Source organism: Triturus cristatus, chromosome 7 (genome assembly GCF_964204655.1).
Source record: "Triturus cristatus chromosome 7, aTriCri1.1, whole genome shotgun sequence".
Classification (NCBI taxonomy): domain Eukaryota; kingdom Metazoa; phylum Chordata; class Amphibia; order Caudata; family Salamandridae; genus Triturus; species Triturus cristatus.
In genome coordinates this window covers 1,702,708,053-1,702,724,262 of record NC_140590.1, presented here as the reverse complement: position 1 = coordinate 1,702,724,262, position 16,210 = coordinate 1,702,708,053, and the positions used below count along the sequence as shown (strand labels likewise).

Sequence of the window (16,210 nt, the reverse complement as noted above, 5' to 3'; positions counted from 1 at the left end):
GGAAACATGGGTGGACCTCTGGCTTTGGGCCCCATGAGGCTTGTGGGAGCCGTCACCCCAGCAATGGACTGTGACTGCTGGCCGAGGTAGCTAAGGGGAAATGGATGCAGTTGATAGCCCCTACCATAACCACAGAAGGGGCAGAATGCATCTGTTGTAGAGCCACAGACTACCTAGTGATGGTCTTGCTGTCCTTGAATCTCTCCAAGGCAGAATCTGTCTTGTCACGGGTGTATCCCATCAAAGGGCATGTCCATAAGGGATGCCTGGACATTCCCTGAAATTCTCAACCAGGTGTGACGTTGGAGTGCCACCAAAGAAGCAATAGTTCTACCAAGGGAGTTGGACTGCTCAACCTGGATCTGATTGTGAACTTCGCTGCATCCTGTCCACTAACAGTAGCTTGGGAGAGTATGGTCAGGACTCATCTGGAACCATAGCCACCACTTGTGCAACTGTATTCCTCACAGTATGGGAATAATGGCCTAATAAGCACACAGTGTTCATGGACCGCAGTGCCAGGCTGCTTGAAGAGAAAATCCTCTTACCGAAGGTATCCAGCCTCTTGGATTCCCTATTCATTGATGTGGTAGAAAATACCCCGGGATTGATCTGGGTGGGTTGAGATCTGGACTAGCGGGCCTACAGGGGAGGGGTGCTGGGTGAGGAAGGCTGGCTCCCCAAGAGGCGGGCAATGGCAGCGAGCAATGGTCCTGTGCTCAAGAGTGCCTGCATAGGGCTTGGCCCAGGCCCCAAGCCGGTTATCAGTGAAGGCTTCCTTAAAGTGTAATAGGGTTCTGTAGGAGATAATTTGGGTTGAAGCACCTCTCGCAAGACGCTGGTCATGACCTCAACCACTGGCAGCGTTAGCTCCAGGACCTCAGCCACCCTCAAGTCTACTATCACAAAATAAGCCCTTTCCCCCAAAGCCACTGTAGGAGGAGAGAGGTTCTCGTACCACTTGTCATCGACCATGGACTCTGCTAGGGGTTAAATGTAAGTATAGGGATCCTCATATTCATTCATGTTCCTCAGTGAGCCCTACAGGGTAATAGAGCTGTCTCCAATTCAGGCTGTGTGGGCCTGGCCAGTGCTGGAACAGACATCGTGCAACACCAATCTGACTCATTATCAGAGTCAGGAATCACAATAGGTCCTGCGGTGCCAAGGCCAGGGTCACTGGAACGGTTCCTGATGGAGGTTGCAAAGTGCCTGCCGAGACCGATCCGGATCCATAAATGGATCCTGAGGGATGCTGAGGGTTGACCAGGCAGCAGAGCCCCAGTTCAAGACCCTCACGAACCCATGTGGTCTGAGGACACCCCAGAGGGGTTCAGCCATCCAAAGATGAGGCTCATGGCCTCATAAAATTCTTGGAATTGGGCGGCAGCCGCTCCAGGTCTGGTAAACTCGGGGAAGCATAGAGCTGACCCAGTTTTTTAAGCCATCTGCACCGTACCAACCTGAGAGTGGGGCTCAGATTTGTGGCATTGTTATCTTGCGTTATCCAGGAATGGATGGGAGGCAGAGAAGTCTAAGAGCACTTTGAATTCTTGGACTTCATCTAATGGGATTTACCTGAAGAGGTCTGAGAGTGTGATGGCACCACTGATTTGAGCAACTCCGTTAGCAGACCCAAGACCTCCCACATGAACGGGACCTGGAGTGGTGCAGAATCACATGGTGAGTGGCTAAGAACTTAATTGCCTGCTCATGGATGGTCTCATAGTTCATGGTCCTGCACTCCGCAGATGATATGGAGTTGTGGTCCCTCTCCAGGCACCACATACAGATTAAGTGGGGAATCCGCTAACGACATCTGTAGATGACAGGCTGCAGAAGGATTGAACCCAGAAGATTTTCTATGGGGCATCCTTGCCTCAAGAAAATGGAAAAAAGGCACACTAGTCGAAATAATCCAATTAAAAAGTGACTGAGGGGAGCTCGTTCGGATAGATGCTGATGGCACGGATAAAAAGGAACTGAGCGCGCTGGGGTGGCGCTGGTTGTCACTTCCGGCACTGAGGATGCCAATGATGCCACAAATCACCACAAGATGCCACCTACCAGCACACAAGGGGATTGCTCAAATGTTTCTCTATCCAGTCTGACGCCGGGGATATATTCTAAGGTAAGGAAACTGCGGCTAGAAGTCTCCATCAGATGTAGCCTTACAATTCCATTAAGCAGTCCATGACTGTTTCTCTGTGACATTTGCAAGCCTTACCTTTTGGGCAGAGAAGAGTGCTCTGTGTCTTTTCCACAGGGATGCCCTCAGGCTGTGGAGAAGGAGATAGTCAAATTATAGGCAAGACAAATGTATACTACAGAAAATGTAACACCAATAATTCATTCCTGCTGAGCTTAAGATTTCATTGAGTAAGGTGAAATCCAATTTTTTGCTTTTAATTACCATTGGAATGTGCATCTGAAGGTATAACTCAGTGAACGTCCTCTTCACAATATCAGGAAAAGTATGACATTTAGAAGCTGGAAGATTCAGTAAAATAAAAAATAGGCATATTTTCCAATTTTCCTGCCCAACTTCTCCTCTACCATCAAGAAATCACCCTGTTTTAATAGCCTGTGATAAGAAGTACTTATTTGTAATGTAATTAATTGCTTTTGTAATCTTTTATGCAGCAAATTCATTTTGTAAAGAAATGTTACAAATACAGATTCTTGGCCACATGTTCGAACATTTTTGTTGTTGCAAACGGAAAATCGGGCTGTTTGCGACCACTAAAAAGGATTGTAGCATGAACGAAACCTATTTTGCGAGTCTGCATCCTATTACTGGCTCATAAAATAGGTTTTACGAGTTGCTTTAGGAAGAGGAATGCCAAGGACGTCCCTTTCTAAATAGCGAGTCGCAGAGGGATGTAAGATTGATTTGCAACCACAAATGCAGTTGTAAAGCAATCGCAGTTACCACCAATTTCAAACTGGTGGTAAGCCAGCGGCAAACGGAAAGGGGTCTCGATGGGACCCCTTCAACTTTGTGATTAGAAGCAAAATGTTTTTTTAAGAGCAGGCAGTAGTCACTGCCTCTCTTAAACAACTGAAACGTTTCATTTTTATTTTTGAAATGCATCCCATTTTCCTGTAAGGCCAGGGCCGGACTTGGAACCAAAAACGGCCCCCATGGGCCCAAAACCGGCCCCCACCCGGGGATTGCCCGGTGCCCACTATGGCTAGTACGGCCCTGTGTAAGGCTGCATTAATAAAAATAAAAGTTGCTTTATTGAAAAAGCAAACACATACATGGGGGTCTGCTGTCCTCACCAGGCCACCATCCCTGTGTTATTGCCCATTCCCAATGGGTCGCAAATTGCAATCTGCCTCATGAATATTGATGAGGCAGATCATTTGCGAATTGGGAATCGCTAATGTGTCTGAGACACATTAGTGCATTCCCTTTTGCGACTTGCAAATTGCAATTCGCTGAAATTCACAAATTGTGAGTCGCAAAAGGAAATGGTCGTACAGCTGGATCTTGATTAGAAAAGTATGATGTAGAACATTTAACTACTCTTCCTAAATAGGTTACAAAGTTCCTGAACTCTGACAAATACATGCTATGAGATTTTCTTGGAGAAAACAATGTAATACCTTTTTGTGCACAACAGTGATATAATTGTGCACAGCAATGTGTGTGAGTAATTGACAATCTCCCAGCCTACATTAATCTGTTTTTCTGTAATTGGTCACTATCAGAACAATATTTACAACCTTAAGGGGTTTGGCTTATAGTCAGATAATATAGAAACATCTAAGAATGGAGGTAAAATCCTGCTGAATATAGCAACAGCGCAGCAATGTATAGCCAAATCCTCAGCTTCCATCAGTGTGGAAATAGCATAGCAAAAATCTTGAGACTTGTCAAACAGTGAGAATTTAAGGGTATCAGGTTAGCAGAGAAAATCCCGAGACTAAATTCCAGACCTTCATGTTTCAAGCTAACATAACAAATCCAGAGACAGGGAACAAACCACAAAGTTCATTGACTTCGAGAAAGCACGTTAATATCTGAAACAATGGGTCAGGCCCTGATAGTTCATTCATGTGGGATTAACACAGTATATCCTGAGGCTATGGCCCTCATAACAAATAAAGAGCTAAATTCCAATCCTTGCGCAAACTCTTATTTGCACAAGGATCAGAATTAAAAGAGGCATGATAACTATTACAACCTTGATCAAACCTAATCACATTAATAGGCGTGAAAAGTCCAGAAAAGGTCAAAACATGCAGAATTTGTTGTGTCAAAAAACAGTTCTGCATGTAATGCCTCATTTGCCTCCTTTAAAAATTCTGAATTGCGGGTTGTTAGACCTGGCGATTTCTGGTTGGCTAAGGCTTGCGCCAAAGTCAGGCAGAGACCACCACTCTAGTCAGGGCAAGGAAGTTACACGCCAAAGATAACCCCTGCTCACCCCCTTGGTAGCTTGGCACGAGCAGTCAGGCTTATCTCTGAGGCGATGTGTAAAGCGTTTGCGCGCGCACCCAGCAACAACACCCAAGGCCCACCACAAAGGAAACTCCACACAAGGTATTCTATAAAAATAACCTTTGTATTATACACAACACATTAGATAAAAACACACACTTTACAATGTGCCAACAGGCACGGGCAGAATTTACAAGGGATTATGTACAAGACAGGGCCACCTGGACCACTGTCAGGAATTAGCACTTTTAGATATTTAGCACATAAAATATATAAAATCACTGTAGCACAAAAATAATCTGTATAGCACACAACCAGTACTTACTGGTATCGGGGAAGTACCACCTACGTAACCCTAACTACTTTAGGAGACTGTCACGCAGGGAACTAGAACCTCACTAGCACCACCTGTACTAGGAGAAAGCAACAACCACCTACGTATCACAATACCTGTAGGGGTAATAGAACGTTACACATGATGCCTAAAACATTCAGAGGTGTAGAGCAATGGCACATGACGCATCAAAACACATTCAGAGGTGCATGGAAGGAACACACATGATGCATAAAACATTCAGAGGTGTAAAAGCAATGGCACATGATGCATCAACACACATTCAGAGGTGCAAGTAGGAACAACTGCGCAAGACTCCACCTGAGCCACCACCTGTGGCAGTCCCTGGGCCAACTGGCCTGGAAGGGGCTAGGACGCCCTGCGTTCAGTCAAGCTGCGCCAGCTGCGCAGACTAAAACAAGAATGGTCCCCCACCTAAACGTGGCAGCTGCCCACTAAGTGCTGGGCAGCTGGAAAACGAACTTCAGGCACTCTGCGTGCCTCTGGAACCCTCTCTGGGCTCTGTTCACTCAGAAAATGTCCCCTAGAGCCCTCGTGGCTCGGAACAGTCGTGCTCCCCTTCGTTGGAGCGCTCCGGGCGCTCTGCACACCAGACAATGCCCTCTAGAGCCCTCGTGGCTCTGCACAACGTTGGAGCCTCACTGGGCTCAAACAACAATGCCCCGGGAGCCTTCACGGCTCTGAGACCACATGCCCGAGGTCGGAGCGTTTACTGCGCTCTTCGTTGGAGTCCCTCTCAGGGACTCGAGACACCACAATGCCTTCGTTCGTTGGAGTCCCACACGGGGGACTCTTTACACGCAATGCCCCCCTAGAGCCTCACGGGGCTCGAGAAATGCTGTGGCCACCTTGTGGAGCCTCACGGGGCTCGATCACTGCCCCCGCACCCCCAGCACATGCGCGGAGTCCCCCAGCCCTTCTCAACACTCACCGGGCTGCTCGGGGACTTCCGCGTCGTCTTCCCTCTCTCCGCTCTCGGGGGGGAGGGCGTGAAGGACTCCAAGGCTTCCTCGCGGAGGGGCAGGCACCGACAATGTGCCTCGCGCCCCCTCCGCACAAGTTCTGGCCACCCTCCTCCTCACGGTCCAGCGCGGGGTGGGCTCCCGCCTGGATCGTAACTTCTCCGACCGGGCTGCAACCGCGGTGCTTGGCAGGAGGCGGGGTAGGCTCCCGCCCTCCTTCTCTGAGTTCCGGTTGTCCCGGAGGCCCGCCCTCAGCCGCCTGACTTCCGGTTTCAGCCCGGGCTGTAGCGGTGATTATTCCGGCCGTAAGAGGGGTAGGCTCCCTCGAAATCCACGCAAATAAGCGGGGTGGGCACCCGCAGGCTGAATCAAAACACGGCAGAATCGCGGGGTGGGCACCCGCTATCAGGATCACAGCGCGCCTAGCGCTATAAAGCAAAACAGCGCTCCCAGCGCTATAAACAAGGCACAGTCCAGGAAAACAGCGCGCACAGCGCTACGAAGTCCAGGAAGCGCTCCCAGGCACTATAAGCAATGTCCAGCAACCAAAAAGGTCCTTCAGAGAGCAGGGGGCAAAGGCTGGGCCCAGAGCCAGCTCACAGGGCCCTCCAGCAGGGAGGCAGTCCCCAGTGGCGGTCTCTCCTGGCGCCCAGCAGCAGCAGGCCCCCCCTCAAGTGGATCCTGGAAGAGAACAACATGTAAGGGGACACAGCCCCTTTTTATACAGTACAAGGCTTTGTCTAAGGTGCAGGGAAGGGGCGAACCAGTTCCAACAGGTTCCTGAGCACTTTGTTTTGCTCAGCCCCTCTCCCTATTCACTGGCAGGGCTAGGGTCATTAGACGCACCACAGGGGCCGGCGCCAGCATTGTGTGGGGGAAGCCCTGTCCTATTCAGGACCCAGGTACACTCCTCCCCAGCCATCAACATGCTAACTCCCCATTCACCACTGGGTGACTCCTCCTGACTCTGGGGAATTCCCTAGTCCGTCACCTGACCTCACCAGCCAATCGCCAGACAAGCCACACATTTCAGACTGCACACTGAAGCGCCCACTTCTAGAAGTGGCACTTCCACACCAGGTACATGCACGCCGCACACATCAACGCGCAGCACTCACTCACACGAGTCCGCACATACCAAACACGGGCCTGCACACCCCACGCATCAGGAACTACCGGGACCCATACATTCCCCCATGCATTCCTATGGGAGGGCAGGCCACCCTCACAACACGCACGCACTTTACCCTGGGACACAGCGGTAAAGTGCGCCGAAGTCAATAAAATCACTAAACCAAGTCACAATATTAAGCAAAAAGTTTCGGGGTGAACCGGCCAGAAGGGCCAAGTCCAACACAACCCCCTTCCAGCCAAAACGCAGGGTAGACCAATCACCACCGTGATGGACTTCCCTGCTTGGGGCGATAGAACACGGACGCGGGCCCGCCACTGCCGGGACACCCTCCTGTTCTACGCCACGGTGAACCCCTGGGGTTTCTTCTCAAACCACTCTCCGGACCAACTGGGCTACCCCACTGGTACTCCCAAGCTGTCCGCGGCCAAGACCAGGCCCTAGGCCACCCAGGTGCCACTGGTCCTGGCCTAACCACAGAGTGGGGGGTAGTAACCCCTGGCACATAGCAGCCATTCTCCACTCTAACCCTCATCAGGGCAGTTCTAAACTGCCACTGATCCTCCAGCCTAGGGCCCGTACCCTCAGGCTGACCAAAAGTCGCGGGTGAGGCTCTCCTCCCCCTACCTCTTCTCCTAGGGTTCCGTCCTCTCCTCCTCTGAGAGGCACCCTCGTAACATACCTCACCAACCAGCTCAGGACCCTTCCCTGAGAACTGGTCTACCAACCTAGGGTTTAACCCCTCAGGTTGCACCGGGGTCAGAGGTGGGCTCTCCCACCCTCTGCACCCCCTTCCAGAGTCCTGCTCCCTACCAGCTGGGGCGGTCCCTCTGGAAGAAGAACCGGTCAGGACACTGGTTACAGTAGTCAGACCCTTCAGGTCAGGCTGCTCCTGAACCTGGCCTTCCAACCTCCGGTCTAAAACCTTCGGTGGAATAATTGCCTGGCACTCCAGGACTTCTGGGGACTTACACGCCATCCCCCTGAGGCTGACACATGACCCATGTGTCGTGTGACCGTCTGTCTGGCGCAGATCTCCCGTCCCCTGCCCACCTGACAGGGCGCGAAGATCCCCCAGAACAGAAGTGGCGCCACCCGGGTCCCCCCAAGAAGATCTAGCCCAACTGGCTAGTCCCTGGTCCACTGGTGCACCCACTGGGAAACTCATCCCCCAACCACTCCTCACGCTGGACTCCTGTACCCTCCCTACCGGAGCGGTACTGCCAGACTCTAGAACCACAGGAGCCCTGCTTACAGGCGCTCCAGGTCCTCTACTCACTAGGTGATCCTCCTCAAATGGGCTAACAGGACAGCCTAGGTCCCCAACTTGGTGTTCCCTCCTGAAACCACCCAAGTCCCGAGGCAGGGTTTCGTACGTCTGGGGACCCTCGGTCACCCACTTACTCCCGCTCCACTGAGCCAGGCCGTAAGCCCCTACACCCTCCTCGCTACCCTGGGACCTAGCTGGGCTACACGGAGCCTCTTCCACCACGCTGGGCTGGAAGGTACCTGAACCACAACTTGAGTCACTAGTGTGGGAAGAACTATCCCATTCCTCATCATAACTGGGGGCCTGTTCCCATCGGTCTGCTTCCGCTGCCAGCTCCCACGGATCAGTGTGCCCCCATGCTAACAGGTGTTGGCGCAACTCGGGATAAAAAGTACTGGATAGCTGCTCTCTGACGAGCAGATCATACAGTTTTTCAAAATCCTCCTTCGTGCTACCCCATACCCAATCAAACAGTGCATCCTCGCATTCCTCCACAAACTTCTCCCAAGACTGGTGAGGCAGCTTCTTCCTGCCCCTGAACCTCAACCTACATTCCTCCTCCCGGGAACTAGGTACCATACTGGGGGACTTGGGAATGGGACTCTCTGCACTGGTCTCTCTATTGCTGCCACCACTGGACTCAACCCTCCCTGGGGAGCCCAGAAAACTACCACTGCGCTCTGGGGACAACTTACCCTCTAGAGCTAATCTCTCCCTGGCGAAGGCCCTCTCAGCCTCCGCCATCCTCTCCTGCGCTAAGACCCTCTCGGTCTCCAGCTTTTTCTCTGCCATAGTCAGCTGCGCCATCCCCCGGGCATGCTCCAACCTGAGCTTCTCCATGGCCAGCTGATGCTCCCTCTCTTCCCTCCTATCTACCCACTCCTCTGGGGACAGGGAAAGGGATGGGGTGCTGCTCCTGACACTGGACCCAGCAAGGGACTCCCTATCTATGGGGTCTTCACTCTCTACTGGCGTCCCTGTCAGGTAACCCTCCTCCTCTTCAGATTCCTCAGGGCTCCCCTCAGACCCACCACCCTCTCGGCGTGCGGCCCGGGCCCTATCTTCCTCGCTGCGCTCTCGCTCCCACTCCTCCTTTTGCCAAAGGATCAGGTTGTCCCTCAGTTTGGACTGGGTATCTGACTCACCCACCTCTATGTCCCTCTCCTCACAGAACCCTACCAGCTCCAACCTACTGTACCTAAACAGACTACAGAAATTAAAAGCAGGCTCCATTTTGGCACGACGTTCCTGAGAAGAGTTCAACACAAGGAACCTGGGGGTCGGAGCTACACAGGAGTACACAATTCACAAAAGGTTTCAGTGAGCTCTCTATCCTGGAGAACTCACACTCACTGTCTAGTGCCCCACACACCATCCACACCCAACCCTCCCCTCGGACTGGTAAGGCAGTTTCTACCACCCCTGATCCCTCAACCTGACCACCACGTGACACAGGTACCAAACTCTGGGCGCAGGGCGGGGGACAAATGTACTGGACACAATTACACAATGATACCTTCAGGAGAAGAAATAAAGGAACTTCAAAACAATAATCCCTAAAATGTGATTTATCTAATGCAGAGTTTTGTGGTGTAGCCAGTCGCTGCTGCGGTACAGCGCAAACGCAAGTCCAAATCCCACCGCTGATCACCAATGTTAGACCTGGCGATTTCTGGTTGGCTAAGGCTTGCGCCAAAGTCAGGCAGAGACCACCACTCTAGTCAGGGCAAGGAAGTTACACGCCAAAGATAACCCCTGCTCACCCCCTTGGTAGCTTGGCACGAGCAGTCAGGCTTATCTCTGAGGCGATGTGTAAAGCGTTTGCGCGCGCACCCAGCAACAACACCCAAGGCCCACCACAAAGGAAACTCCACACAAGGTATTCTATAAAAATAACCTTTGTATTATACACAACACATTAGATAAAAACACACACTTTACAATGTGCCAACAGGCACGGGCAGAATTTACAAGGGATTATGTACAAGACAGGGCCACCTGGACCACTGTCAGGAATTAGCACTTTTAGATATTTAGCACATAAAATATATAAAATCACTGTAGCACAAAAATAATCTGTATAGCACACAACCAGTACTTACTGGTATCGGGGAAGTACCACCTACGTAACCCTAACTACTTTAGGAGACTGTCACGCAGGGAACTAGAACCTCACTAGCACCACCTGTACTAGGAGAAAGCAACAACCACCTACGTATCACAATACCTGTAGGGGTAATAGAACGTTACACATGATGCCTAAAACATTCAGAGGTGTAGAGCAATGGCACATGACGCATCAAAACACATTCAGAGGTGCATGGAAGGAACACACATGATGCATAAAACATTCAGAGGTGTAAAAGCAATGGCACATGATGCATCAACACACATTCAGAGGTGCAAGTAGGAACAACTGCGCAAGACTCCACCTGAGCCACCACCTGTGGCAGTCCCTGGGCCAACTGGCCTGGAAGGGGCTAGGACGCCCTGCGTTCAGTCAAGCTGCGCCAGCTGCGCAGACTAAAACAAGAATGGTCCCCCACCTAAACGTGGCAGCTGCCCACTAAGTGCTGGGCAGCTGGAAAACGAACTTCAGGCACTCTGCGTGCCTCTGGAGCCCTCTCTGGGCTCTGTTCACTCAGAAAATGTCCCCTAGAGCCCTCGTGGCTCGGAACAGTCGTGCTCCCCTTCGTTGGAGCGCTCCGGGCGCTCTGCACACCAGACAATGCCCTCTAGAGCCCTCGTGGCTCTGCACAACGTTGGAGCCTCACTGGGCTCAAACAACAATGCCCCGGGAGCCTTCACGGCTCTGAGACCACATGCCCGAGGTCGGAGCGTTTACTGCGCTCTTCGTTGGAGTCCCTCTCAGGGACTCGAGACACCACAATGCCTTCGTTCGTTGGAGTCCCACACGGGGGACTCTTTACACGCAATGCCCCCCTAGAGCCTCACGGGGCTCGAGAAATGCTGTGGCCACCTTGTGGAGCCTCACGGGGCTCGATCACTGCCCCCGCACCCCCAGCACATGCGCGGAGTCCCCCAGCCCTTCTCAACACTCACCGGGCTGCTCGGGGACTCCCGCGTCGTCTTCCCTCTCTCCGCTCTCGGGGGGGAGGGCGTGAAGGACTCCAAGGCTTCCTCGCGGAGGGGCAGGCACCGACAATGTGCCTCGCGCCCCCTCCGCACAAGTTCTGGCCACCCTCCTCCTCACGGTCCAGCGCGGGGTGGGCTCCCGCCTGGATCGTAACTTCTCCGACCGGGCTGCAACCGCGGTGCTTGGCAGGAGGTGGGGTAGGCTCCCGCCCTCCTTCTCTGAGTTCCGGTTGTCCCGGAGGCCCGCCCTCAGCCGCCTGACTTCTGGTTTCAGCCCGGGCTGTAGCGGTGATTATTCCGGCCGTAAGAGGGGTAGGCTCCCTCGAAATCCACGCAAATAAGCGGGGTGGGCACCCGCAGGCTGAATCAAAACACGGCAGAATCGCGGGGTGGGCACCCGCTATCAGGATCACAGCGCGCCTAGCGCTATAAAGCAAAACAGCGCTCCCAGCGCTATAAACAAGGCACAGTCCAGGAAAACAGCGCGCACAGCGCTACGAAGTCCAGGAAGCGCTCCCAGGCGCTATAAGCAATGTCCAGCAACCAAAAAGGTCCTTCAGAGAGCAGGGGGCAAAGGCTGGGCCCAGAGCCAGCTCACAGGGCCCTCCAGCAGGGAGGCAGTCCCCAGTGGCGGTCTCTCCTGGCGCCCAGCAGCAGCAGGCCCCCCCTCAAGTGGATCCTGGAAGAGAACAACATGTAAGGGGACACAGCCCCTTTTTATACAGTACAAGGCTTTGTCTAAGGTGCAGGGAAGGGGCGAACCAGTTCCAACAGGTTCCTGAGCACTTTGTTTTGCTCAGCCCCTCTCCCTATTCACTGGCAGGGCTAGGGTCATTAGACGCACCACAGGGGCCGGCGCCAGCATTGTGTGGGGGAAGCCCTGTCCTATTCAGGACCCAGGTACACTCCTCCCCAGCCATCAACATGCTAACTCCCCATTCACCACTGGGTGACTCCTCCTGACTCTGGGGAATTCCCTAGTCCGTCACCTGACCTCACCAGCCAATCGCCAGACAAGCCACACATTTCAGACTGCACACTGAAGCGCCCACTTCTAGAAGTGGCACTTCCACACCAGGTACATGCACGCCGCACACATCAACGAGCAGCACTCACTCACACGAGTCCGCACATACCAAACACGGGCCTGCACACCCCACGCATCAGGAACTACCGGGACCCATACATTCCCCCATGCATTCCTATGGGAGGGCAGGCCACCCTCACAACACGCACGCACTTTACCCTGGGACACAGCGGTAAAGTGCGCCGAAGTCAATAAAATCACTAAACCAAGTCACAATATTAAGCAAAAAGTTTCGGGGTGAACCGGCCAGAAGGGCCAAGTCCAACACGGGTATATTCCACCCTATTCTCCAAACTTGTAATGAGGGCCTAAGGGTCATATTCTGAGAACTCAGAACTTTGGAGACAACACAGTAACTCTGGAGAGAGGAGTTTAGAGAGTTGCTGATAAAGGTATATGAAATCAGGTAAACTTTAAAATTATACTTTCAAATGCAAAGGTTTGAGATGTAACATTTGAAAAAACAAAAGTTTGAAAGTAAATGTTCTGAAAAATGTTTTCACAAAAGTTTGAAAATATAAAAAGGGGTAACCAATGCGTAAGGATACGTGTAAAAATCAGAGTTAGATTTAGGACATGGATTAGTGTGTCACTAAGGGCGATAGTGAGATTTGGTGATAGGTGATTGGGTTAGCGTTACATCTACAGATGTTTGCAAAGAAAAGAGCCTTTTACAGTTATAGGGTTAGCATTAATGTTAGGGGGTGAGGTTAGGATCACTGTACAGCACTGATAAGTACCAAAACAAAATAATGTATGAATAAAAAAATTGTTAAAAAAATATTTAGGACATACAACTATCTCACAAACTGCATTCACTTTCAAATTCTGTGTTTTTCACTTGCTTTTTGGACATTTCAAACTTTTCAATTTGAAACTTCAACTTAGATTGCAGCAGATATCACAGTAATTGAATCTCACAAATTAGATGGATAAGGGTTTTCAGGCATGGAACCAGCAAAGCATGCCTAAGAAAGAAATGCCTAAGATCAGAGACCAGTGTACTAACCTGGACAAGAAGTGGCTTTTTTAGGGAGTCGGTCATTCCTGTCTTAGGTAGAGGAGTGTTTGCGCCACCACATATCTTGTCAGCAGTGGTAGTCACTAGAAAATTCACCAAACCTGATGAAAAAGCACAGTGGTGTATAAGATTAAGACCCAGTATTTCTGTGTCTCTAAAATCTTCTGAACAATCACCAACCCCTGCCTGATCAACCATCATACCCTTACCGAGTGTTGTAGCGGTGATACTCCAGGTGAAGGTGAAGGCTATGTTGGTGCAGATACAGCTACTGTACTTACAGTTGCTGCATTGGCTTATCTGAAAATCAGAGGATGGCGCCAGTGTAATTTGGACCTAGAGGTGAATAAAAAACAAACAGGATATCAGATTTGAAGGAATAATGAAAAGGAATCGTATTCCTGCATTATACAATAACCCTACATATTCTATGTTATCACAAAAGAGAAGGCAAAACCTACTGCACTTCAATTTGCAAGTGAAGAAGAGACCAAGTTATATTTATTCTTAAAGCTCCTAAAGTTGCTATGGTGATAGATGCATCCACTATTACTGAATCGCTATTTGGAAGGGGCATGTTTAGGGTGTCCCTCTAAACATGGATTCATTAATATATGTATCAATGTCTGACATTCTTTTTTTTTTTTGAAAACCTTTATTCAATTTATCCGGAACACAGCTATTCAGCCGACAGCCCGAAGGTTCGGCAGCATAGGTGAAGCAACATAGAAATGCATTCGCACTGAGTAATCAGGAGAATCAAATAAAAGGTTCAATTTTAAAGAAACACCAACACAAACCAAACCCTTGCAAGGCGTTAAGCTTCGAATGCACATGAGGGGTGCTCATCAGGGGAAGTCCGTCCCATTCGTCTACCAGAAACAATACTATAATGAGGGGAGGGAGGGGGAAAGCAGAGACCCACAATAGGCAATCAATCATCCACAATACGCATATAGCCGGAAAGAATGTCAAGGGGAGAGCTGCTCCTCTGGCTGATCCAGGTCAGGGGGCAGACATATGTCCCCTCTATAGTGGTTCCATCTCCCCCATACTGCATGCCATTTCCGCGGGCGCCCTCTAGCACAATACACTGTCTTTTCCCTGAGCATGCACCAGTCCATATTTTCCTTCCACGCTGCCAGCGCGGGAGGCACTGCCGAGCCCCACAGGCGCGCAATATCCCGCTTGGCCACCATGTTCCCCAGGGTAACCCACTGAGTCTGTGCGTCATCAAGATCGGTAGGACCCCAGACGTTCAAAAGACAACACCGCGCCTCCGGTTGCATGACAATGCCCGCCACCTCCCCCATCACTGCATGCACTCGCTTCCAAAACTCCACAATCACGCCGCATTCCCAGATAATATGGAGGAAGGTGCCCACCATGCCACAGCCTCGCTTACATAGACCCTCCTCCGAAAAACCCATATGGACCAGCCTAGGACCTGTCACGTAGACTCGATGAAGTATTTTGAGCTGCACTAGCCGCAGACGCGACGGAATCGCAACCTCCTTAGGAGAGGAAACTGCATATTGCCAGTCATCATCATCCAGTTCGAGGCCGTCCCTAGTCCATTGATCCCGCAACCCACGAAGAAGGTCAGCCCGGACATTAATTAGCTTCTTATAGATGAGAGAGATCGTGCTCTCCGGCATATGGCCATCCAGAATTCGGTCCTCCAATGGAGAGGACGCAGGCACCTTCTCCCCTTCTACAAGGACTGATCGCAAGGCGTGACGCACCTGGGCATAGCGGAAAAACTCAGTATTCCCCAGCTCATACTCCTTCTGCAGCTCCTCAAAGGACTTCACCTCGCCCCGAGCCAGCAAGTCTCCCACCCTTGAGATGCCGATCAAATCCCATTTCTCAAACCCTTTTGTATGCCAAAGCTTCCCCTGGATATCCGAGTCAAATAGCGGGGTAGCAAGGGTAAGCCTGCCCTTCCAGCCCAGGGAGTCCGTCGCCAACTTCCACACCCGCACCGCCACCCCAGTGGGCCCCGTAAGGGACGAGTCCAACGACTTCGAGTACAAGGCCCTGTGGTAATTACCGCCACGCAGTAGCCACCGATCCATAGCGAAGCCGGGAATCGACGCCGAGCCATAGACGCCATGATTAATCGCGCACAACTGGGTAGCCCAGTAGTATCTGCGAATGTCCGGAAGCGCAATACCACCATCGTACCACGGAAGCGTCAACTTAGCGATCGCTATGCGTGGTCGCCCATCCCACAATAGCGAGCGTTGGAGGCTCTCGACCTCTCTAAAATAACTAGTCGGGACCCAGTCAAGAGTATTCTGCAGTGCATAAAGAAAACGGGGAAGAGACATCATTTTAAACAATGCGGCGCGTCCGAGGAGAGAGAGCGGCAGCCTCCGCCATCCCGCCGCATCCCGCCGCAGACGCGCCAGGGGGGGGAGCAGATTCTTCTCATATCGCAGGATGGGGTCAGTGGAGATGTAAATCCCCAGATATCGGAAGCCCTGCTGGGCGATCTGGATTGAACAGTTTCGGGGGACAGGTGGAACATCGCCACACAGTACATACAGATACGACTTTCCCCAGTTGATAACAAGGCCCGAGTTCCTACCAAAGGAAGTCAAGACGTCGCAAACCACTATGAGAGACTTCTGGGGCGAGGCGAGGTATAATAGGATGTCGTCGGCGTAAAGTGAGATACGATCCTCATAGTCGGGCGACCATCGGAGGCCACGTATACTCGGATGCCATCTTATCCACGCCGCAAACGGCTCAAGAGCAAGGGCGAACAACAAAGGCGACAGGGGGCACCCCTGCCGGGTGCCTCTCCCAAGCTTGAACGGCCTGGAAGCCCT

At 51.7% G+C, this 16,210-nt stretch overlaps 1 protein-coding gene across 1 annotated transcript in view; it reads right to left on the bottom strand.

Annotated features, from left to right (window-relative positions):
* LOC146812814 (alpha-2-macroglobulin-like protein 1) overlaps positions 1-16,210 on the bottom strand; it is an 848,867-nt gene that overhangs the window by 342,743 nt on the left and 489,914 nt on the right. Inside the window, exons 20-22 of the mRNA XM_085615205.1 lie at positions 13,583-13,709; positions 13,362-13,474; positions 2,228-2,279 (exon numbers count right to left, since the gene is read on the bottom strand). Of these exons, the coding sequence (XP_085471331.1) occupies positions 2,228-2,279; positions 13,362-13,474; positions 13,583-13,709 (292 nt within the window). The remainder of the gene's footprint in view (positions 1-2,227; positions 2,280-13,361; positions 13,475-13,582; positions 13,710-16,210) is intronic.